This window comes from Leucopleurus acutus (genome assembly GCF_964270905.1).
Source record: "Leucopleurus acutus genome assembly, chromosome: 5".
Taxonomy (NCBI): domain Eukaryota; kingdom Metazoa; phylum Chordata; class Mammalia; order Artiodactyla; family Delphinidae; genus Leucopleurus; species Leucopleurus acutus.
This window is the reverse complement of record NC_139147.1, coordinates 69,403,922-69,429,500: the sequence shown is the minus strand read 5'-3', so window position 1 is coordinate 69,429,500 and position 25,579 is coordinate 69,403,922. Positions and strand designations below refer to the sequence as shown.

Genomic DNA, 25,579 nt, shown 5'->3' with positions numbered 1-25,579 from the left:
GACTCTCTAGGGGGGAGTGAGTGGTTCTGGAGGAAGGGGCAGAGAGGGGGAGGGTGTGGTGTCTTGGAACTGCTCCTCTCTTGGTCCCACTAGCCGCAGGTCTCTAAGGTATCTATCACGTTCACCTAATGGTGTATGGTGAGCGTTTTTTCAAAGGACAAAATTAGGAGGATAAATCTGATGTAGGACACATCCTGTAGACAAATAGAAATAGAGCTTTGCATCAGGGAAATAACTGAGAATTGGCATTTAGCCCTGGCTGCAGGATATTTCTTTTCAGCTTTGAAAATAAGTACTATCTCTTTAGAGCGGGAACCTTGTCCCCAGTACGCAGACTACAGGTATATTTAGAGAAGTAGGCCCTCTGTGGCCTAGGTGTGGAGTGAGGACGGGAGCAGCAGTGGCCGGAGCCCTGAGTGGTGTCAGGGATCTTTGCCTGGGTGAGTCACGCGGGTCTGGTGACCCAGCTGGGGAGCAGAGCTGAGGACTCTGACGCTGCTGTGGCCCGCATTTGTGGTTTGCATGTCAGACCCTGCCAGGGGGAGCAAAATCAGCTCCAAAGAAGCTAAGGGCCAAGGCAGTGCTGGTTTTTTCCACTTCTCCCTGTCCAGCAGAAGGAAGGGAAAAACACCAACCTTGGAAATGGGGCCCCGGCCCTGGACCCGGCTGAGAGGCTCTTGACAGAAAACGGCTTTGGAATAAACACTGCTCTCACGCTTCCCTCCTGCCACTGAGAGTGATGGGCTCTGGACCCCAGGCATGCCCCTTCCTTCTGGGCTGCAGACTGGCCTGCCTCCCCTTGGGATCTGGACCAGGAATTCCCTGTCCTGCTCAGGCTACAGTGGGCCCCAGTGTGGGTGAAGCAGCTACCATGGGAAGGTGTCGGGTGAGAGGCAGAAAGTGTTACCAGAATTCCCAGAGGCTCGGGTCTCTCTGAGAAGGTGAGAGTGGTGGCAGTAGAAAGAGTTAAGCTTTTCTAGGCCAAAGTGGATTCTTAGGGGCACAAGAAGTTTACAGACCCTTTAGTAGCCAGCCTGAAGCTGACCCTTTTTGCAGCACAAAGTATGAACCAGGCCATCTTTTCAGCAGCCCTCTTCCCTGAAGGCACCCCAGAGGCACCATTCTTCCCTGTAAATTGCTTCTCCCTGCCGCTTCCTGACACTCCCCCAGGGACTGGCAAACCCATTCTTACCTCTTCCCTGTTCCTCAGGCCTGGAGTTGTCTGTAGCCGACTTGCTCTGAGTCAGTAGAGCCCTAACTTATAAGGGTGACCCCGGTGCCTGCCAGCACCTCCACTCATGCTTAGCAGCTTCATGGACTGCACCTGGAATCCTCTGAGCAGTTACCCACCCTGAGGCCGTGGCCAAGCCCAGCCTACAGGCTCCTCGACGCTGATGCTCTAACAGTGGCGCCTATCGCATTTCTTAACAGTACTCTGTGATTAGAAAGGAAAACGCATGCCCAGGCTTTTTGCAGACTGTTTACCCTCCTCCTTTCACTAGGGATATTCTAGGACGCGGGGAGAAGGGCTATTTGGGCTGCAAAGCTCCCAACACAGGAAACCCTCAAGCTTCTCTTGTAGCAGTCTGGGAAATGGGTTGGTTTTGATTCCTCTCCACCAGCCATGTGTTGGTCCACTGACCCTGAGCACACAGCTTTGGGGGCTGGGGAGGTATCCTAGCCTTCTAGCCAGTGATGATAGCTGGGCCCCAGCCCCCGTGGATCCCTGAGGATCACATACTTTAAAGGGACATTGGCAGGAGGAGGGGGGAAAGGAAAGTTTGGGTTTTGTTTTTACTAAATAACCGGGCAGCTTTTCGCTCCATTTTTCCAGATGCTTCTTCAGAAAAGAAATATCAGTGGTTCGGAGCGGGAAGTCTAAATCTGCTTTAAATGTGTGTTTCGAAGTAGGACTCAAACCCCTTTGGCGTTCCCTGCCCCCAGCATGCCACCAGCAGACACCCATGCCGCCACCATGCACAGGCTTGTTCACAATGGGCCCTTCTGTGAGGGTCCTGGCATTTGTTTCTGCTCTCTTTCCTGTGTCCCCTGGGGCCCTGCCCTAAAATTCCTGAACAGCAGCTTGTGCAAGAGCTGCACTGCATGCAACTCAGTTGGCAGGAGCAACGAATCAGGCAGGAGTGGCTGTGGATCACTGCCCGGATGACACTGGGATGTGTGTGGAGGGAGATTGGAGCCCCAGGGCTCCTCCCAGGCTGTGCTCCCACTGCCCTGGCCTGGGATCCATCTCCGCTCACCTCTCCCTGAGCCCATCCGGGTGGGGATCCTGAGGGGCTGCCGCAAAGCTGGCAGAGCTACTGGGAACCATCTTCTGCCTAGTCAGACTTGAGTGGCTGGTTCTCACCTACCCAGCTCTATCCGCCACCCCACCCCAGCTCCCTGGGGGCTGACGCTGTATTGGGAGGTGGCCCCCGGAGTCCTGCTCAGCTCACAGCAGCGGTGCCACTACGGGGCTCCCCCCATCCTCCACGGGCTCCTTCAGTCCTCCGTCCACGCCTCTTCTGCGGCACTGACCGTGCGTGCTCTGGTCGATCGCGTGCCCCGTCATCCCGCAGGTGGGGACCCACTCCAGGGTAGAGTACCAGTTGTCTTCATCTTATTTCCTGGTGGAGAGAAGACCTGTGTGGCAGGGGAACAGTGGGCAAGGATGGAGCGGGGAGAGAAATAGGCAGGGACCAGGGCACACAGGGCCTTGTAAGCCATGGTAATTGGGTTTTATTCTTAGTACAGTGAGAAACCATTGGAAATTTTTAAAATAGAGGAGTGACTTTGGTCTGATTTATATGTTTTCAAACTTATTTCCTGATTTTAGTACCTAACGTAAAGCTATTGTACCAAAGGCAGTGTAGTATTTGGCAAAGGGGTAAAAACATACAGATAATTGAAACAGAGTTCAAAAATACATCCACGTATGTATGACTCACTGATTTTTTTTATCGTGTAAAATATACATAGCAGAAAATTGACCATTTTAACCGTGTTTAAGTGTACGTACAGTTCAGTGGTATTAAATACATTCAAATGGTGTGCGACTAACACCACCACCCATTTCCCAAACTTTTTCCATCTTACAAAACGGAAATTCTGTACCTATTAAACACTAACTCCCCATTTCACGCCTCCTCCCAGCCCTGGCAACTACCATTCTATTTTCTGTCTCCATGAATATCATCACACTAGGTCCTCATCTAAGTGGAATCATCTAAGTGTTTGTCCTTTTGTGACTGGCTTATTTCACTCAGCTTAATGTCCTCCAGGTTCATCCATGTTGTAGCATGTGTCACGACTTCCTTCCTTTTTAAGGCTGAATAATATTTCATTGTATGTATATATCACATTTGGTTTATCCAGGCATCCACTGATGGACACTTGGATTGCTTCCGCCTCTTGGCTATGTGAATAGTGCCGCTGTGAACATGGGTGTACAAATATCTGTTCATGTCCCTCCTTTCAGTTCTTTTGGGTTTATACCCAGAAGTGGAATTGCTGGATTGTATGGTAATTCTATTTTTAATTTTGGGGGGAACCACCATACTGCTTTCCACAGCAGGTATACCATTCTACATTCTCCCCAACAGTACACAGGGATTCCAGTTTCTCCACATCCTTGCTTATTTTCTGTTTTGTTGTTGTTGTTTTTATGATAACTATCCTTAAAATGAGTTTTTATTAAAAGAAAATGAAAACTTATTAATCTGTGGGGACAAATAGAATGAGAGAGAGACAACAGCTGATGAGCCATGTCAACGAATTGATGGATGGTGGAAGATGAATAGATGATTGGCTGACGGGTTTTAGCTTTCTGTGTTGTGCCGTGCCTGTGGCTAGGGAGTGGGAAATAAGAAAAAGTAAGGCTGCCTGTGCCAAAACAATTCCTAAAGAGGCTGAGAAGTGGGAGGCACCATGTATTTTGAAAGCCTGGGTTGTGGAATGAAACTGAAAACTGGAGGATTGGTTAAAAATGTAATAAGGAGGTGGGCTTCCCTGGTGGCGCAGTGGTTGAGAGTCCGCCTGCCGATGCAGGGGACACGGGTTCGTGCCCCGGTCCGGGAAGATCCCACATGCCGCGGAGCGGCTGGGCCCGTGAGCCATGGCCGCTGAGCCTTGCGCGTCCGGAGCCTGTGCTCCGCAACGGGAGAGGCCACAACAGTGAGAGGCCCGCGTACTGCAAAAAAGAAAATGTAATAAGGAGCAGTTAGGGTCCCCAGTCCCCTTCCATACTCCATGTGCCGGGCCACTGCTCCTCCCCTCCACCTGAAAGCTCGAAGATTCTCTGAGGACAGACTGAACTTGACCGACTCTCAACTCCTGGGCGCAAGGCACAGCTGCAGGCAGGGTGAGGTGTTGTACTCGAAAGGGCAAGGGGCTAAGTGAAAGTCACCGTATGAGATGAGACCCCTCAAGGCCTTCCCTCAGTCAGAGTCGCAAATGCTGGTAGACAGACTTAATTACTGTGTCCAAACCAACACCACCTAAGCAGGGAATCAGAAGATTTTCTCTTTGTGAAAACTGATCATCTCAAGAAACAAGATCCACAGATATGGATAGTTGAGAGTTTTTACCCATTCACACTACTGGGAGATCCAACAAATTGATAAGGCCCCACTTGTGTGCACAGAGATTTTAATTTCTTCACTCACATGCGTGGAGAGTCAGTGAAGGACCATCAGCTGTTCAAGGGAAGCCTCTGTTATGAAAGAGACAAAAAGAACCAGAAAAAGAACCAAGTAGGAACAGAAGACTTTGAAGACATTTCGTCTCACCACAGAGATAAGATGTTGCTTCCATTAAACAAGAAGAGGAGTTTATTCAAAGCAGTTTTGAAAAACTGAGAAAGAAGATTTTTTGAAAAAATTAATGATAGCTAAAATATTAACTTCAATAGACTGGCTGGAAGATGAAAGTCAAGGAAGTCTCCCAGAGAGAACAAAAAGAAGGGGAAAATAAATGAGAAAATAAGAGAAATGTAAAGGGTCAGTCTAGTAGGGCTAATATCCAACTCGGGAATTCTGTAAAGAGAACATAGTAAAAAACAATAGAGAGAGAATTGTCAAAACACAAAAATTCCTCACAATTGGAAGATATGCATTGCCAGTAATGAAAAGACCTATTACCAAGGGTCCAATACAACGAGTGAACTAAGACCCACACCAAAGCAAATCGTCACGGAACTCTAGACTGTCAGGGATAAAGAGAAGATTCTCAAAATTTGGAATGAAAACATGCACACGCACGCCACACACCACACACCACACACCGGGTCATAGAGGAAGGACCGCCTTGGCGTTGTCCCTCTCACAGCAACACTGGATGCCAGAATCATTGCCTGCAAATGCCATGAAGCAATACCTTCAAAATTCTGAAGAGAAAGAGATTTTCTGCTCTAATTCCTTTCCTAGATAAACTGTAAGTTGCGTATAAAGTAGAATATTGATACTTTTGGAAATGCCAGGTTTAAAAATTTAACCTTAAGAAAGGTTAAATTGTCCTTAAGAAACCACTGGAAGGGGACATGTTTAACCAAAGTGGATGGTTAAAGAGGAGGGGTGACTGAAAGTCCCTGGACCACTGTGTGTCAGACCTAGACAGCATAGAGTTTAGATTGGAGGACAATGACAGAAGATTCCAGAAGGGCTCTCTCCAAAGAAGAAAAAAGTAAAAGCCACTGATGAATTCATTATCTGATGCATTTGACCATTGCTGAGAAGAATTTTATAGTTCTCTTGAGAAGTTGGGTTCTTACAAAACGAATCAAACCAAAAGTATGGCAGGTATTAACTCCAGGAAAAATGTAATAGTAATATACTATGTAGCTTGGCAATGAGCAAAGTTAGAATGAAGCAAACACTAACACACTGGCTTAATAAAAATTCAGATGTGGTTATTGGGGGTGGGGGTGGGGGGAAGGGTTTATGTGGGGGAAGATTTGAGAGCTGAAAGCTCATATTCCATATAGAGATGTTAAGAAATAAAGTCTAAAATTAAAAAGAATAAAATAAGGAGTTGTGTAAGGCTGTTATTTAGAAATACAGGGAAAAAAATACCAAAAGAAATGGCTAAAAGACTTGAAGGTGATTTCCTGAAGGAAGTGGAAATTGGGGGTGGGAGGGGTAGAGCAGAGGCCTGCTTTTTTTTTTTTTTTTTTTTTTTATGACTTAATGTACATTTTGACCATGTACCTGTCTTGGTGAGAGTGAAAACAGTTTAAGACAGCATGTTTGATTGTGTTTTTCAGCCCAGTGGGCAGTCAGACCCTGACGTTGCCCAGGGAGCAGCTTTCAATTCCTTATCTGGCATGATTCTCTATGCAGATCAGGGTACCTTTGAGCAGCAGGGCCTGGGGAGGACATTCTGCCATAGAGAAGCAAACTCACACAACTGCGTTCTACCCTTCATGCCAGGTATTTTCTGACGGCATCACAGAGACCCCCTCCTGGCCATAGGGATGCAGGCAGCCCGCAAGGTCCTGCTGCCAAAGCCCCACCTGCTCCCCCACCTCCCTCGCAGGCTGCCACCTGGGTGAGTCCAAGCAGAATGCAGGCTTTGTGCCATGACATGCCTGCAGAGCGGGTGGTCAGCGGCTGCCAGGGGAGCCCGTTTAAGCCAAGGGGGCCAAGCCGAGATAGTCTTAGGTTGTTGGGACCCCCTGGTCACTTTGGCCCACCTTTGCTTTTAGACAGAATCGCCTCACATTCTTTGAGAGTCCTCATAGGCCGGGACCTTCCCAGTACAATCTGTGGCCAGTTTTTGAGTCTTGTGGCATCTGGGCTGTGCTGTTGTGAGGGGCCGTGAGCCGTTGCCAAGTGGGCTGTGCATTATTTGGGGAGGAGCCCTGTGCTCCATCTCTTCTGCCAGTGAAGTATGTCTCTGTCTCCCCAGATCCAACCAGGACTGGCCAGAAACTTCAGATTAATTACCCCAGATTTATTTCCTTCCCGAAACTTGCCCATGCCCTTGACATTCCAGGGCTGCATAAGTCAGTGAGGCAGAAATCAAGGGGATGGCCTCTGTCTCAGAGTTGCACGTGGTATTACAGGAGTGGAATGATGGTGCAGACAAAACTGTAGAGTGGATATTTGTTTTGAAATGTGCTTTGTGATGTTACATAAAATCAATGATCACTTTTCAAAAGGGGTTTGCTCTTTAAATAAAAATAATAAGCCAGTTCAGCGAAGGCAGAAGGTGTTTTCAGTTTAAAGGGTTAGATTTTTATCTAATCAAGGGCGTGATGCCTCCAAGTTGTCTATAAGAATTCGAGTTGTGTAAGATGAGGTTCAACAAGCCCAGAAGTTCACAAAGTGGTGGTATTTCTTAGGGCAGAAATACAGCTTCGTGCTGTTAAAGCTGGGAGCTGAATGGATTCTAAGGTAACTTATTATAAGGAATTACTGACTTTGAAGAAAAGGAGAGACAGAGGATCTAACCTTTCGAATTTGTTAATATACTGTTGTACATATGCTATCTCATTTGGGCAGAAACTTGTCCATGGAAGTGGATAGTGATATCATCCCATCTTACAGTTGTATAAACTGAGGGTCAGATAAGTAAGTTGCCCAAAGTCAGGCAGCTGTTGCTTGGTGCAGCCAGCATCCAGCACAGGTCTGTCTGATTCCAGATGCCACATACCTTCCTGAATTAGTCAGGACTCTTGTTTGCAAGGGACAGACTAACTCCATGGGTTAAGTGAAAGACATGTACTGTCTCGTATGACTGAGTGGATCCCCGCTCTGCCATAGCTCTGCCAGGCCGTGCCTCCCTCTCTTTTCTTCTTCACTGTGTATGTGATGTCTTATTTTGCACACGGCTTCCTTCCCTTAGGTGGAGGCAAGAAAACAGGGGGCAGGGATGGGAAAATATGGCTGTGGACAGATAGCTTCAGGCTTACATCTTCCCAGCTTGAGGTCCCTGTGAAGAGACAGTTTGGTCTCCCTTTATTCTGGTTGAAATTGCAGGGAAGAGCTCTGATTGGCTGACGTGAATCATGCTCATTTTGGAAGTCTGAGCGTTTTGGCCAGGAGGCGGCTGCCTAATGCATCTCCACCTGACTCACCTGTGGTGGGTAGAGGAGTGAGTCTGCTACCTCAAAGGAGTAGCTTACACTGGGAAAGGTAGGCAGGAGATCCTGAGCAAATCAAACAAAACCAAGCCACAGCACTAGTTTGTTAAACTTCTATGATACTACACGCCTCTTATTAATATTTTAATATATCTGAGAGTATATCTCAACTTGGCAGTAGAAACTGGAGAGTGAGCTCCCAGGCCAGCTTCACCAGCTGGAGATGCCGTGTCCTTGGACACCATCATGATGGGGGTAAAGCCAGAACTCAGGGCTTTGAGTAGAGAGGTTTGCAGTAAGGCTGGCATCCCACAGCCATCCCACAAGGACTAGAGTTCAAACAGAAGAACACTTGTTTTTATAGGAAAACTCTGAATTTGGAAAAACTAGGAAAACATCAATGTGAGAGTTTCCCTATTACACTTAGAATTCTGTTTCTTTGTTGGACTGCTTCAGAATTTTAGGTGCTTGTGTCATTGAAAAGGAATCAGGGGCTTTCCTGGTGGCACAGTGGCTAAGAATCTGCCTGCCAATGCAGGGGACAATGGGTTCAAGTCCTGGTCCGGGAAGATCCCACATGCCGTGGAGTAAGTAAACCCGTGTGCCACAACTACTGAGCCTGCGCTCTAGAGCCCGTGAGCCACAGCTACTGAGCCCATGAGCCACAACTAATGAGACCACGTGCCACAGCTACTGAAGCCTGCATGCCTAGAGCCCGTGCTCCACAACAAGAGAAGCCACTGCAATGAGAAGCCCACGCACTGCAACAAAGAGTAGCCCCAGCTCACCACAACTAGAGAAAGCCCGCACAGCAACAAGGATACAACACATCCAAAAATAAAATAAATTAAATAAATAAATTTCAAAAAAAAAGAAAGGGAATAAAAAAGGTGCATGCATTGATAGGGTAAGCTAGATAAAAGGAAATCAAGCTTTTTGTTTGAAACATTCAGAAGGGCCTGAGGTATAACCCAAGACTGCCAAGCTATAGCCTGTCTCGTACTCTCTGTGGGAGAAACAGGATGTTCTCAGTCTGGCAGATGTAGGGATATGGGGTTGTCTGTGTCTTGGGCCAGAGGAAAAGAAAACGCCATAGAAAGTGAGAGTGCAAAAAACTAAAAATCAAGTTGCCGTATAATCCAGCAATCCCATTCCTGGGCATACATCTGGACAAAACACTAATTTGAAAAGATACATGCACCACAATGTTCATAGCAGCATTATTTAAAATACCCAAGACATGGAAACAACCTAAATGTCCATGGACAGATGAATGAATAAAGAAGATGTGGTATATATACACAACGGGATATTACTCAGCCATAAAAAGAATGAAATAATGCCATTTGCATCTACATGGGTGGACCTAGAAGTTATCATACTAAGAGAAGTAAGTCAGAAAGAGAAAGACAAATACCATATGCTATCGCTTATATGTGGAATCTAAAATATGACACAAACAAACTTATCTGGGAAACAGAAACAGACTCACAGACATTAGAGAACAGACTTGTAGCTGCCAAGTGGAAGGAGGGGTGGGGGAGGGATGGATTGGGAGTTTGGGATTAGCAGATAAAAACTGTTATATATAGAACGGATAAACAACAAGGTCCTACTGTATAGCACAGGGAACTATATTCAATATCCTATAATAAACCATAATGGAAAAGAATATGATAAAGAATGTTAAAAAAAAAGAAAAGAAAAGAAAGTGAGAGTGGCTGATCACAGATAGAGACCTGGAGCATCTTTCCCTGATGGCCCAGGTGGCGTTCTCTGGGCCAGTTTGAGGACTGATGCTCTGCATTCTGCTTTTGTTTTTCGTGGAACTGCTTTGGTCCTCGCTCTTTCACAACTTGAACTTAAGGGCAGGGAGCATCCAGCAGTTTAAGCCTCTCACTAGTTGCTGTTTTTAGCTGGTATGATCTCTTCCTGATGGGTTCTGTGGGTTCGCTTAAGGCTTTTGACTGTTGGTTAACAGGATTATTCAAAGCCTTCATTAAGTTCCGCCTGTCCAATGGGCCGTGTGCCAGTTGCTGACACAGACCCAGGCCGCTAAGCTCGGTCATGCCATGCCCATGGCTCACCCTTCACTCTCCACTCTCATAATACACCCATGATGTAAGTTTCATAGGCATTTTCTGTGGTCTGATTTGCTGGGGGTGTTAACGTTTTAATTCTCCTTTCTGTGCATCCATGTCCATTTATTATCTGGGTGAGCTTATACTTGGAGAGGGGACAGAGAATTCTTCCACGCATTCCTCAGCATCACTGATTAACTTCCCATTATTCTTCACTTTTTAAATCACCAGCCCTGTTCTAGTCATTTCTCATAGGAGAATTTCTTTATTATAGAAGAAGCTGCCTTGAAACAGGGGAAGAGGTTCAGAGTGATGTGCTACAGACAGGCCGGCAATCATAGGAAGCATGGAGACAGTTGTGTTGCAGAATCAGCTTGTCCAGCTTGCGGCGGGGTGAGGTGGGGCATCTGTCCAGCAGGTTTCCTTAATTTCCCATTCTTCAGGCTCAGCCTTTCCCATCGTTGATTCAGTTACTCAACAGGTTTCAAAGAAGTACTTATTGACAACCCCTCCATCTATTGTTCCCAGCCCCAAGGACTTCTCAGCTCACTGCTCACGTCTTCTTTGTGTATCTTCCCAACTCCCCAGTGTCCTGCCGGGCCGTCTCCTTTCACCCTGGCCTTAGGGTAATCCTGGTTTCACTCGTTTTGGTCTCCCTCCGTCCCCAATGTGGGCAGAGTCTCAGTTTCATGTCCTGCCCAGCTCTGCACTGCAGCTGTGTGGGCTCGCATTGTGCAAACAGGGACAGGCCCACCCAGGAACAAAAGACGTGCAGGAGATCATCAAAAACAGCAGAATCACCCCCTTTCTACCACTCACCGAGCTGAGAAGGCAGATGTGTTGCTCTGAGTCTTGTAGGGGTTGTGAAGGCCAGAGAACCTGGCCTCGTTCTGGGCTGATGCTCTGGTAGCCTGTCCTGGGCAAACTGGAATTAACTGCAAGCCCTTCACACACATCAGAGAAAAATGAAGAGACAGTACCCTTAAGAATGTTTCACTTTCAATCATTAAGTAGATCTTGAGACAGCACCAGGTTCTGAAAAACTCTCCAGCACGGCCAGCTGGTGTGACATGGCAGTGAGCAGCTGCCCGCCTGCAGCCCAGCTTTCTCCTCACCATCCAACACACACAGAATGAGCCCCCATTCCTTTTAAAGGCCTTTTGAGGCCGTAAAGTCTCTGGGGACATTTTATGGCACTGGAGCACAATTTTACTATTTTAAATTATTATAGGGGTTATGGTTACTATATCTTTATTTGTATGACAGATTGTCAGCTATGCCCTTGATTTACTTGATCCCAGGCTTTTGTTCAAGAACACAACCTCCAATTAAATGTGGTTTACTGTGGCAAAAATATGATTCTCCTTAGAATGACCCTCTTTGGGGCCATTTCCAAAAACTCATTATGGTGACAAGTCAGGGCTGCCCACTCATGTTCACAAGCCTTCTTCCTTGTGGTCACTTGATTTTCCCTTATGGAGGATTAGAGAGTATTAAGGCTGTGGGCTGGGGCCCAGGGTAGACTGGAGGGAGAGGAAAGAATCTTCCTCCAGAAGCTAAGTGGGTCACTATGTAGATCCAGACTATTTCAGGAATGGAAGGAGCCTGAGCTATCAAGAGCTGTTTTCTCTTCCATGAAAGGAAGGAATTACAACCTGAAGAGGCTAGGAAGACAAGTCAGACCCAGGACTCAGGCCTGGCTCTTACACTGTCTTCTCTGTTCCACACTGACTTTCCTAGGCGTGTCTTGGGCACGTGCATGGCACCCGTCCCTGTCTATCTTAGACCACTGGGGTATTTCTGCTATAACAGAAATACCACAGGTGGGGTGGTTTCAACAACAGAAATTTATTTCTCACATGTTTGGAGGCTGGGAAGTCCAAAATCAAAGCACCAGCAGATTCAGTGTCTGGAGAGGTCCGGTTCCTGGTTCATAGCTGGCCAGCTTCTCACTCTGTCCTCACACGGTAGAAGGGGTGAGGGAACTCTCTGGGATCTCTTTTGTAAGGGCACTAATCCCACTCATAAGGGTTCCACCTTCCTGACCTAATCACCCCAAAGTCCCCGTCTCCCGATATAATCACATTAAGGGTTAGGATTTCGACATGAACTTTGGAGAGACACATTCAGTCTATAGCACTGTCCTCCTGTTACTCCAGGGAAACGGCCCAAGACTTGCTTATGGGATGGCCATGACTTTTGTGAGTTCTTTGGCTTTCTCCCAAAGTGGGGAGCAGATATTGCTGTAACCTAGAGGAGGCTTAGGGTCTATTAGAGATAGACCCTTATTAATGCTTTGGATTCTATAATATTTATGTCACCAAAAAAATGAATTTACAGTGAAGCACAGAGAGACAGCCACTCAACTTGGAGACCAAAATTGTGGTCCCAGATCTGCCACTTTACTGCTGGCAAATCATCCACTTCTCCAGGCCTCTTTCCTTTGCTCTCTGGGCTTAATAATATGATTGGCCTTGCATGCTGTCACAGACACTTTTGGTACCCCCACTCAGATCCCCTGCACCAGGCTGCTACACCCATTCCCAGCTGCTCTGATTGTTGACTAAGACCTGGGTTCCTGAATCCCTATCTCAGGTTCTGCTTCCTGGGAACCCAACCCAAGACACCTCCCTTGTAGTGTTGCAAGAATCAAATAAGATTCTATATGTGGAAGACCTCTGAAAACTAAAGTATCACTGGGTTTTTACTGTGGTCTTAGACTGGGCTGTAAGAAATCCCCCATCTGTGGCTTCTTGGTGGAAGGCCCGTGGCGAAGGCAGATAAGGCGTCCAGGGAGGGCAGGGCTGCTGTCACACAACCACGGGTGTGAGTCCAGGCTTCTCTTCTTTCCCCACCCAGGAGCCCAGGATAGTGGGCCGGCAATAAAAATGAGTTTACTTGAAGTTGAGTAATTTTTAGGTAACGTTAGGTAGTGGTTGAACAAGGTTTTCATTATTGAGAGGATAAGAATTGGAGCTGAAAATCATTCAGACCTTGGAGCGGAAATAGGTCATAGAAATTCCTGCCTTTGCTTCAGATGCAGGGTGTACAAAAGTCCATTGCAAACCACAGCTTTCTAAGTGGTACCAATTTCAGCATGTTTAAAAATCCCTGGATATTTTAATATATAAGGGTGTTGCAAAGGTGGATCTGTTGGTGTGGGGTGGAAGGGAATGTATATGTATGTAGAAAATGAACTAACACACCATTGTAAAGCAATTATACCCCAATAAAGATGTTAAAAAAAAAAAAAAGAAAAAGAAAATGAGAGGGACTTCCCTGGTGGTGCAGTGGTTAAGAACCCACCCTCCAACACAGGGGACTTGGGTTCGATCCCTGGGCAGGGAACTAGATCTCACATGCATGCTGCAACTAAGGAGCACACATGCCACAACTAAGACCTGGTGCAACCAGGATAAATTAAATAAATAAAAATTGAAAATGAGAGGAAAATGGAAAGGGAAAGAGGGATCTGTGTCCCTGAGGTCTGGAGCACTTGTAATGTCCCCAGTTAAACATTGACGCCTCAGGCCCTGGTGGCCACAGAGTTGGCACCACTGCAGGGGGCCAGAGTACTTGCTCGTGGAATGCTAAGGACGCCTTTGGTGAAGTTAATGATTCATCTCCTCCCAGTCCCAGGGTTCTGCACTGCCTTTCTCTGACGCTGACAGAAGGCCACCTGATCATCTGGAGGTGAGGCTGGCTCTGCCTGACAGGATGGAGGAGAAGATGATGATTCGCAGATTCACTATAGGACCAGACTCCCAAGGGGCTTCCTTCTGTAGGAAAGAGTTTCTTTCCTTAGTTGTTTCCTGAAAATATGCTTTCACAGAGAAAAAGAATGCTTTAACACAGTGATTTTCTGATATTCCTTGGCATGAACCTTTGTGCCAAGATAGTGCCACAAGGTGATGTGTTTTATACAGATTTGGCATTTGCTACCTTCAAACATGCATAATGTTTTTTGTGTACCACTTTAATTTCCATTTCTAGATTTAAGTACCCTGAGGGGCTCCACAGATTAAGGAATGGTTGTGGTATACATTCATTATACAGGCACACGAATATAAAAGGAACACATATTTTCATTTAATTTTTTTTCTGTTTTACAAAGGTCAGGGGTGTTATTTGCAGGAATATCAGAAAATGACAGTTAAGTAAAAGGAAAAGAGAGACCTAGAGGCAATCGCTGTTGACACTTTGTTTCATATTATAGTAGGCATTATAATATGCACGTAGTCCCCTTCAACAGCATCACCCTGAGATAGGATACGTGCCCGGTGAGGCTGCAATGGCCAGGCGTGACGGCACAGCCACCTCCCCTCCCCTTTCTCCCACGTGGTGATAAAGCCTCCTCTCTGACCTTGCTGGGGCGTATAGGAGGAGTATTGCTGTGGGTCACTGAAGGCTTTCTTTGTCAATGTAATTTGGGGTCATCCAGGGAATTTTGGGTTGGCTTCATCTGTATCTATGCTCTCTTGTCTTGGAGTGGATCCGTGGATAAAAGCTACTGTTACAACCTGTTTGTAACGCCAACAATTTCTTTCTCAGGAGGTTTCTGTGATGTCTTCTGTACATTTTCAGTGCTAAAATCCCCCAGTTCAGGTCCCAGGCTGTGCATTGACGGGCCAGTCTGAGCCCTGCTCCTCCGAAGATGAGTCCATTCCAAAGGGCCTGTTGAGTTTCAGGGGTTTCAGCGCCCTTGGGGAACTTTCTCTGAAACTCAAGGTGATTTCCTGGAATTTGTCTCTCTCTGCATTTTCCCCTCTTTGGGAAAATATCTTCTCTCTGAACAAGTTGCTGTGAGGCTCAGATATGCCAAGTATTTAGAAAAGTGCTTAACACTTAGCGCTCAACAGATGTTAGCTGCTAACTATTTGTAGAGAAAGAGTGGTCTAGGGCAGCACCGCCTGATAGAAACATCAAGCAAGGCATGTATGTAGCTGTCCCTTTCCTAGTAGCCACATTAAAAAAGTAAAGAGAAACAAGTGAAATTAGTTTTAACAATATATTTTATTTAACCCAGTATATCAAAATGACTATCTTTTCAATATGTAATCAGTATTTTTAAATTATCGAGGTAGTTCACATTCTCTTTTCATACTAACTCTTCAAAACCCCACGTATAATTTACATTTACAGTGCAGTTACAGTGCAACTCAGGATCCGCCACGTTTCAAGCGCTCAGCTGCCGTGTGTGGCTAGCGGCTGCCATTACTGGGCAGCTCAGATCTAGAACCTTGCTACCCAAGGTGAGTTCTAGGGACCAGCGGCCTCAGCATCATCTGAGAGCTTGTCTGAACTGCAGAATCTCAGGCCTACCCCAAACCTATAGAAGCAGAATCTGCATTTTTAACAAGTGATTCATGTTAGAGTAGGAAGCACTGCTCTAGAATCCCCATGCTCAGTCCCCACACACTGGGGTTCTGATTTAATTGGTCCAAGGTTGGACCTGGGCACTAGTATGGCTTTAAATCTCCCCCTGGTGATTCTAATCCTGCATCCAGGCCTGAGAGACACTTGTGTGGTGGGCTGTGGAGCCAGGATGCCTGACTCGGCCACTTGCTACCTTCAAGACCTCGAGAAATCTACCAAAACCCTGCATCTCAATCTCCTCGTCTCCAAAATGGGGATGAAAATAGTATTTGTTGCAGGGGATGTTATGAGGATTAAAAGAGTTAATACATGTAAAGCACCCAGAACAATACCTGCCACATAGGAAGTACTCTTTATGTACAAGCTCTCACCCTTTCTTCTTTTCCTTGAAGGTCCGGGGTTACCCAGAGCCCCAAGTGACATGGCACAGAAACGGGCAACCCATTGCCGGTGGGGGCCGCTTCCTGCTGGACTGTGGTACCCGGGGGACTTTCAGCCTTGTGATTCATGCTGTCCGTGAGGAGGACAAGGGAAAGTATACCTGTGAAGCCACCAATGGTAGTGGTGCCCGCCAGGTGACAGTGGAGTTGACGGTAGAAGGTGAGTCCCAAGAGGTGAAAGCCCTGGGGAGAAATGAGCCATCAGTTTCCCCAAGGCCTGCAGCTCCTGCCTCAGCCCTCTCTTGGGAGAGGGACGCACAAGAGAAAGCATCCCCATCCCGGAACTCAGGACCTGTTAGTCTGATGGGGGCAATGTGGTCCCTGGAACAAGGGAGGCATCCCAGGAGACAATGTCAGACTACACATCACCTCCCTTTCTGCTCCAGCCTTCCCCTCGCTTCCCCTCACACTGAGACTGGTACCAGATTCCTCATCATGGCCTTACAAAGTGCATCCCGCTCCTGCCTGGCTCTCCAGACCCTTCTCCTACCACTCCTCACCCTGCTCGCTCCACTGTGGTCACACTGGCCCTCTGCTTGTCCCTGGGCAAAGCCTCAGGACCTTCACCCGGCTGTTCCCTGTGTAAAGAAGAGCTCTTTCCGCGGCCCGGCCCCTGACTCGGCCCCTCACTTCCTTCAGGTCTCTGCTCAGACGTCCCCTCCTTAGAGAACCCTCTCTGACCACCTCATCCCCTGGACTCGCCATCCTGGGACTGTCGCTGCCTCCCCTTTGATTATCTCCCCCAAGCCCCACCTCTAACTGGAAGCTCTAGGAGAAGAAGGACTTTAGCTTGTTTACTGCTGTTATCTCCAGCATCTAGAAAACTTCCTGGCACAGGCTAGATACTGAACTATTTAGAGAATGAGCAATGTTTATTATCATCATTATAAAGTAGTACATGCCCATCGTAAACAACTTTGTAAAACTCAGAAAAATACATAGGAGATAAACATACAAGTGTGTTAACACTGATTAGTTATTTTGCCTTCTTTTTCCTTTGTACTTAAATAAAATTCTGTTAAGTTTATTAACTTTAAAAATTCCAGGAAAACATTTGACCATAAGTAAAACTGTTCCTTTTGCTGCCGGCGTATCTCCCACATGCTGAAGGCACTCCACTGGCGAGAACATTTCCAGTTCAGGCCACTGGCGGCTGCTTAAAGCCCTGATGTCTAAAAGGACATGTGGGTTCGTCAGACCCTCAGAAATATGGCAAGGTTCCCTCCACCCTTCCAGGCCTTTCTAAGGGCTTATAAACCAGAGGGTCAGACTCATTTCTCCTCTCTCAGAAAACAGTCCTCCCAACCTGGTTTTCAGGGGACACTGTGTGCCAGAGAAGGTTCCAGAGGGGGCGAGGTGTACCTCGGCCAGAGTTTTTCTTGTTCGCTTGCATCAGGAAAGGACAGACAGGCTGTTTCACAGAACAGAATATGCATAGTTTGGATACTTTCCCCAAATTCTTTAACTGAGTGACGCATTCCTTTTAATGGCCTTCAAGTACCTGTGGGCTGGGGCATTGCACATGGAAGGTGGCCCCTGGTCACTCTCTGAATGACCCTCGTCTCGGCCAGTTCTGGGGCTGTGCTTTCCCCTACAGTATACACTTTTCAATGCCCAAACTTTGAGTTGAGGCCCACAAATAAAAATTACTTTAGCCCCTGGTGTTAGTCAACCCAGGCTGCCAATACGAAATGCCACAGACTGCGTGGCTTAAATAACAGAGATGAATTTTCTCACAGTTCTGGAAGCTGGAGGTTCAAGATCAGTCCAGCAGGATTTGGTTTCTGGTGAAGGCTCTTTTCCTGGCTTGCAGAGAGCCGCCTTCTTGCTGTGTCCTCACATGGTGGAGAGAGGGAACTCTCGTGTCGCTTCTTCTTCTTCTAAGGGCCCCACCCTTAGGACCTCACTGAACCTTTGTCACCTCCTCACAGGCCCTGTCTTCAAATACAGTGACATTGTGTGGGGTGAGGGCTTCAACATATGAATTTGGGTGGGGACACAAAAATGTAGTCTATAACACCCCTTTTCTGATTTTCTATTTGGAGCTGGGGAAACGGGGAATCCGAGGTTCAGGGTTCTGGTCCCAACTTTTGCCGGTCCATGTGCGACTTTAAACTCTGGATCTCGGTTTCTGTAGAATAAAGGGTTTGAATTCAGTGGTCTCTACAACCTGGGCTAGCCCTTGTTTTCTGTGATCCATTGTAAAGGAAGGGAGTGGGTTAGGAGTACAGGAGAGCTATATAAAACCCAGGTCGTATGAAACCTTTTTTTTTTTTTTTTTGTTCCCATCAGTGAGGACATTAGATCTGATGCCTCAACTAAGCAGGAAAATTTTTATTAGGTCATGGTGCTCAGGGCAGAGGAAAAGAAAGAAGGCAGGAGAACTATAGCAAATGAGAGAAGGCTAAGGCTCTCAGCCCTGCGCCCTCCCCTTTGGTTTCAATTTGAGATCATCGAAGATGCTTTATGCCTTCTAACCCTAGGAGGTAGAGAAAGACCTAAAGGCTGCAGTACCTTTAAATGTGAATGGCCCTGTATACTTTCTGCTTCTGCATCAGAGGCCAGTTTCAGCCCATGTGTGGTTTGGGACTACCCCATAGACTGTAGCCCTGGAAGGATCCACTCTGGTCTCTTATGCCGTGGATAAGCCGTTGACGGTGCCAGGCTAGCCCAAACCCTTCCAAAGGGAATCCAGCAGCCCTCCTGCTTCTCGCCAGCTCCCTGTGCTTTGCTTCTTAGTTATGCTTCTTATTCAGAAAGAGCAGAGCTTCAGGAATTAAGAGTATGACTCATGTATGGAGCCTTTTGACCCCCTAATGGTCAAGTTTAGAAGGCAGTGCTATCCAACGGTCTTGGATTTTAGCTCCACTCATTTCTGGGGAAATTAACCTTTCCGAACCTTATTTCCTTTTCCGTAAACTGATGCTAATGGCTGCCCCGTGGGTTGTGTAAAGATCAGTGCAGCACTGACAAATAGTAGGCACTCAATAAATGGTAACCTTGTGATGTTCAAACGTGGCATTAATATCCTGAGAACTACTTGCAGAGGGAAATCCTTGTGTGGAGAATAGAGGAGAAAGCTTTCTCCTCTGATTTCCTTTGGTAACCAGGGCCAAGAAGCATGCACTCTCCTCCTTGAGGGCAAGCATCTTCATGACAGGACCATTCATGACCTTGTGCAGCCCTAGTCTGAGCCCTGGAAAGGCTTTGTGTAGCCAGCCCTGACACTCACCTACCTCCAGAGGACTGGTCACAGAGCAGGGAAGAGACGCGGTGCCTGCTTTCTGGGAGCTTTCTGTATAACGTAGGGGCCACAGCCTGTTCTCTAGCCCCACACTGTCCAGAGAAATACAATTGCCCCTTGAACTATATGAGTTTGAACCTCGCAGGTACACTTATATGGGGATCTTTTTTAATAGTAAATACCACAGTATTACACAGTCTGAGGTTGGTTGAATCTGCAATGTGGAACCGCAGACACAGAGGAACGACGAACGTGCAGAGGGCTGACTCTAAGTTGTACATGGATTTTCAACGGCGGGGAGGGTGGGCACCCCTGACCCCCTCATTGTTAAAGGGTCGACTGTATCATGTGAGCCACATGTGTCATCTCAGGTTTTCTAGTAGCCACATTTTTTTTTAAAGTTGAAATCGAATTTAATAAAATACTTTACCTTAACGCAGTATATATAACGCAGTATATAAAACCCAGTATATCCAAGATACTATCATTTCAACATATAAAAATTATTTCTGAGATATTTTACATTCTTCAACATTTGCAGCGTATTTTACATGGTAACACATCTCGATTCAGACCAGCCGTATTTCAAGAGCTCAATAACTACAGGTGACTAATGCCTACTGTACTGGACAGCACAGCTCTAGAAGCTTGAATAGGGATAAACAAGGCTTACAAGGAGAAAAAAGAGAAGCCCACGTGTAGGAACAAGGTGGCAGGTTGTCCTGGGCAATCACATCCACAGAGTGAACCTAGGGCCGTGGGGTGGAGTGAGGGGCGGGGCTGAAATGAGAGATTTACCCGAGCCGAGCCGTGGTGGTCTGACTTTGAGAAGATCCTTTGTGTTTCAGGGACCAGAGAGTCACTTAAGTCATTTCAAGTAATAGAGGGTTAATTTTAAGGCCATGAGTTCAGGAACCCGGGGAAAGCCAAACTGGAGGCCCAGAGGTGATCGGGGCCTCAGGATGGCTCATACTCACCTTATAGGCTTGTTTAATACAAATGCAAGGGCACCCAAATCACCTGCGGGAATCTTGTTAAAATGCAGATTCTGGTTCTGTAGGCCTAGAGTAGGGCCCAAGTGTCTGCACTTCTAACCAGCCCCTGGGTGGTGCCCGTGCTGCTGGTCCACAGGTCACACTTTGAGTAGCAAGGAAGGATTGAGTTTCAGATGTGATATATTTTTCCTAGTACAAATGATTCTCAAATGTGAGCATTTGGGCAAGTGGTTGCCCTTTTGCAGACCCATGGTCACAGCAAGTGTCCTTAGGGTGACCATTCGTCCCAGCATGCCTGCTCTAACAATGTAATTATAAATAGAGCCTCCTTTGACTTTCAAAAGAGTCCCAGTTTGGATAATAAATTGCACGGTTACCCTAGTCATGATCAACACATCTGGTGCACTGGGCAGTGAGTAAAGCTTTAAAGATGATGTTGAGAAATAAGGGCTTATCTAGGGGAAGAAGAGTAGCAAGAGAGTGGAGAGCTATAGTTTCAGAGGAAGTGGATAAAGTTTATTTTCATCTCCGAAAAATAAATTCCAAGCCATTAACGACTCCGCCTAAGAGTGCAATGAACAACTGAAAAAATAACTTTAAAAATAGTGAATATGTATTCGCTGGGGAATAGATTCGGCCAGGAGCTCCTTCCTCTTGGGAGTTTTCTTTGAAATGAATAAATGGAGGTGGGGGGTAGTCAAAGACCTGTTTCCTCCCTCCTTTCTGGATCCAGCCTTGACCATCACTCTTTCTTCTCTATTAAGTACACTATCCTTCATGCAAATTCCTCCTCCTTCACCTCCGTTCCTGGGTGATTCTTCCCCCAGCTCCCTCCCCTGTAGGTGATAGGTTCTGAGGCTGCCACTTTTGTCTCTGTGGAAAAGCAAAGACATGTCCCCTCATCTTGGAATGTCTCACACAAGCAAAGAGTGCATCCCTCTATCCATTGCCTCGTTCACCACTCTGTTTCTCTCTGTGTCAGGCCCAATTCAGACAGGCTGTCTGCCCCCTTGGAGTTTACTTCCAATGGGGAAAGAGAGACTATAAATAGGTAACAAATATCACTTTTGCAATAGAATTAAGTGCTCCCTGACCATGCGAGCAAAAGAGAGCCAGGTGGCAGGCCACCTGGAATGTGGCGGCAGAAAGGAGAGTGACCCCATGTCATGGGATTTAAGGGAGAAGACTGGCCTTAGTGACCGCTAGCCAAGCTATTCTGGTAGCTTGCATTCTCTGGTGATTTTGAATTTGTGGGAAACGCTTCTGCGCCATGTCTTTTGCTACTACCCTTTTCCAGGGTCAGACTTCTCAGATCCCTTTATTTTCACATTGGATTGAATTGATGCCATTATATATTTGAGCCCATGTCTATTTACAATGGCTGAGTTTTAAATTGTTGTATTCCTCAAGAACGTCTTTCGTGATTCTCCTTTTGTTTTGTTCTCTTCTTTTGTACTGTCTTCTTTTACCTAAATTTTCTACCTTCTTAAAGACCTGTAATTATATTTCCCATTTGTATTCTTTATAAACTCTTTTCAGTCTGTTATACTCGCTGATGACTCTTCTTTCTGTAGGGGCATCTGCCCTATTGTTTTTCTTACCCAGTCAGAATATTAAAATGTTCTGAGTTCTTGTCCTTTTCTGTCTCATCAATGGGAAAAATATAAATATGGTAGAGATAAAGATTATTCTTTTTGCCCCTCCAGTCTCTTTGCCGTGAAACAGTTGTGTGTCAAGACTGCCTCACTTATTTGCTACACGGAAGGGTTAGATGACAAATGACTTGGTCCCATTCTGTTCTGGAAGCACGCCTTCCAAATCTCCTTCTCCCTACCCTCTTTTGTTTTCACCTTCCAGTTTCACTTTGCCTCTTTTTCCCTCCAAAATACACGCCAGTACCCCTGGCTGGCCCAGCCGCCATCTTTTCTTCCCATCTCTAACTCCTGTACCCATTTCTCCCATCTCCGCCCCCAGACCTTTCCCAGTTGCTTGTAGTTGTAGCCTCTTCTTCATTCATCAGACCTCATTGCATGTGCTAACTTTGTGCTGGGATCTAAGAGCAGCAAGACTTGGTTATTGCTGTCAAGAGACTTTCTTGACCTCATATTTCATTGTTATGTTGCAATTAAGCAACAACATCAGGCTGCATTTAGGAAGTGCTGGCTTTGCGCGGTGCCGTGTGGGAGATGAAATGCTTTGTCAGATCCTTTCTGCAAGAACCTGGTTGGTCAGCTAAGACGTAGACACATTAAAAGCTAAGTAAAAAGCACAACCCCAAGGCAGCACAAGTTTGTTTGCCAAATGATTGGCGCTTCCGCTCTGTAAACGTAGAGGAGGACGAGACATCTGGAGGCCGAAATGGTCTGCGGTATCTTCTTGGAGGAGGGGGGGCTTGGCTAGCCCGGACAGAGCGAGTGAGATTGGGATGGCAGATTCTGATTCTGATGCTGGGGATGAGAGGAAGGTGGTTAAGAGTTAGGGCCTGGGGTGGATGGTGGGGTGAGTAGACGGGCAGGAGCAGAGAGTAGTGGGAAATAAAGCTGAAGGACAGATTGGGAGGAGACTGTGGGAGGTCTGGAGCACGAGGCGAGGCGGTTTTTAGAGTCATATCCGTTCCAGAGTATGAGTGGACGATTCTGCCCTGAATTGTTGCTTTTCCATTTTCCTACGGCATGTAGCTCTCCAGATGAACTGCTGCCCTTAGCCACAGCTTGAGGGACAGACCTACTATGTGCTTGCTTTGCTTCATGCATCTTTTTAACTTTACCTTTATTTTTCTGAACACATGGGTTTACTACAAGTATTACGATCACAGATTTTTCATGCGTTCCATTAGTCTTTGATACACCATCACTCTGCATGATCCCCAACAAAAATGGGTTGCTTATTAGTACAATGACTTTCTCCAGAACCATGCTTAAAGTAACCTTCCCCAATGCTCCACTTGCTCACTGGGTGGCTTCTGATCAGACACCTGTACAGTAGCCACAGCCAGATGACTCCCACCACATCAGACCCACAAGTGGGGAGCGGCTCAAACCGGAGGTAAATTTCTCTTTGTTTCCTTCCTGATAAATTGATACAAGATCAGTCTTAATGACTTAAGTACTGAAGGGAATACCTGCTACTTGGCTTGGTGTTTGGGGAGGGAATCACAGTGGAAAGTGACTCTTGAGAAGTGAGCTGGCATGCCTGTGCTCCTTGGCCTCAGAAAGAAGACTCTAAAGAAAGCAGCTATTTTGTCTCTGCAGAGGATCTAAATTCCTCTTCAGAGTAGTTATGTAAGACAGTTGAGAGATCGCTGGCCGCAATTTATTCAACTATTCCCCCCTCCAAAACAAAACTTCGTGTCCCTACTCCTTTGAACTCATTGGGTAGGATATACGACTACCTTATCCATCAATGACCAGGAAGTAATTTGTCTTCTAAGTGGTGGATATTTTATTTCAACCGCCTGAGGAAGAACTGGTTCTTTAGTGCATCAGTTTCCTGGGGACCCAAATAGAACTCCTGAAATGTCTACTAGGCGCCCTGGGATAACCTCCTTAGCCTCTATGCAAGGATGTATGGTTGACCCTTGAATAACAGTTTTGAACTGCATGAGTCCACTTATATAAGGATTTTTTTTCAATAAATAGAGTACCTGTATTTTCATTTTACAGATATTTAAATTAACTTAGTGTGGGAGGAAGTTTGTGTTCAATTAGAGATCACAATATGCAGAATCAAAAGAACTAGGGTTTGAGTCCTGATTCTGCAGAACAGCTTCAGCTTCCTGCCCTTGGGTGAGTCATGTATCAATTCCTTCATTTTTGAGGCAGAGATAGAGTACGTGGATTTTCCACTGCACGGGGTTGGCATCCCTAACCACCATGTTCTTCAAGGGTCAACTGTATTTGTTATTGAGTGTCATGGTGTAAGAATAATGTACATGTGCACATTCCAGTGAACGTGGACTGTGGCAGTGACCTCCAGAGCTCCCTGCCTGAGTGGAGGCTGTAGAGTGAACTGTTTATATAGGGTGAGGCCCCCATTTATACAGTGACAGGCAGCCCCTGGCCGAGGTGCATTAACATTTATGGTTAGGACTTTAGCGCCCTCTGGAAGACACAGCTGAAACCTTGACAGGTGATAACCCAAACCTCCTTTGGCAGCAGGGCAGCCCAGCCACCTCGTCATCCTCAAGTGCTCCCTCCCTCCCCTTCCCTGGTCAGTCACCAGATCCTGCTGTGCCAGTTCTCATTTGTCCCCACTGCCACCATCGTGGTCCTATCCACTCCGTCCTGTTGCACAGATTTCCAAATGGTCTCCCCAGTTCTACCCATACCCCACTCTAATCTCCGCATTGCTGCTGAAAATATCTTTCAAAGAATTCAGATGGGATTTTATCATTCCCTCCCTTCGAATCGTCCAATGATCCACCTTTAAACTGAAACTCAAGATCTTCAATAGGCCCTGCTCTGGGGTGTCCCCTCCCCCATCTTTGAAGCACTTTGCTTTTCTCTTAAGGCTCAAGTTTTATTCTAGCTTTTATTACACACATCAGTCTACTTGCTGAAGCTCTAACTAATGCCTTATGCATAATAGGGACTGAATCAGTGTTTTAGTACAGATGAGGTCTCAAGGATCCCATGTCATACAGCAGAAAACTGTTTTGACACCACACTTACAGTCATTTTTCCCCCATTTTCTCTACTTCAGGGGTCTGTAACTTGTCTTGCTGTGATATCTTCTTTTAAGGTTTCATTCTTTCTTTGTTATATAATGTCTTCTCTGTTATTTATCCTAACACGACTCTTTCTTTTTACTATACTAATTTTTTCTTTTTTTCTCTTTATTGAGATATAATTGACATATAACATTGCTAACACTACTTTTTATTCTAGCGTCCACCTGGATACCTGTGTTCCTTCATTTCCGTGACTACTTGTACAGTGTGTTTTTTGATCATTCACCTTCAAATCCAAACATGCATATGAGTCAGTGCAGGCATCTATTTCGTTATGTCTTCTAAAGTGCCTGGGCATTTACATTGAAATAGACATGCTTGAACATCTATTGATGTACAATATCAAAATATTGAAATTCCATATTGAAATAAACATTACTATACTTCCCTTTCCTTTTGTTTCTCCTTAACATTTTAGTCAGGGCTTTACATTTGTTTTCTTTTTGAAATTATATATACGGATGGTTAGCGGCCAATATTGATTCAACATGGCACAGGGGACATTGCTAAATACATGTTATAAAAAGTGGGTATTTGTTTTGATTGAGTGAAGAACCACTATTTTAAGCAGTCCTTAAAATCTCCTTTGAAATTGCCTGCAAGTGGGGTGACTGCTCCCTGGTTTGCCTGGAACAGT

General features: G+C 46.1%; 1 protein-coding gene across 1 annotated transcript in view; it reads left to right on the top strand.

Moving 5' to 3' along the window:
• Positions 1 to 25,579, top strand: part of MYLK (myosin light chain kinase) — a 185,406-nt gene that overhangs the window by 36,132 nt on the left and 123,695 nt on the right. Inside the window, exon 3 of the mRNA XM_082839581.1 lies at positions 15,927 to 16,134. Coding sequence (XP_082695707.1) covers positions 15,927 to 16,134 — 208 coding nt within the window. The remainder of the gene's footprint in view (positions 1 to 15,926; positions 16,135 to 25,579) is intronic.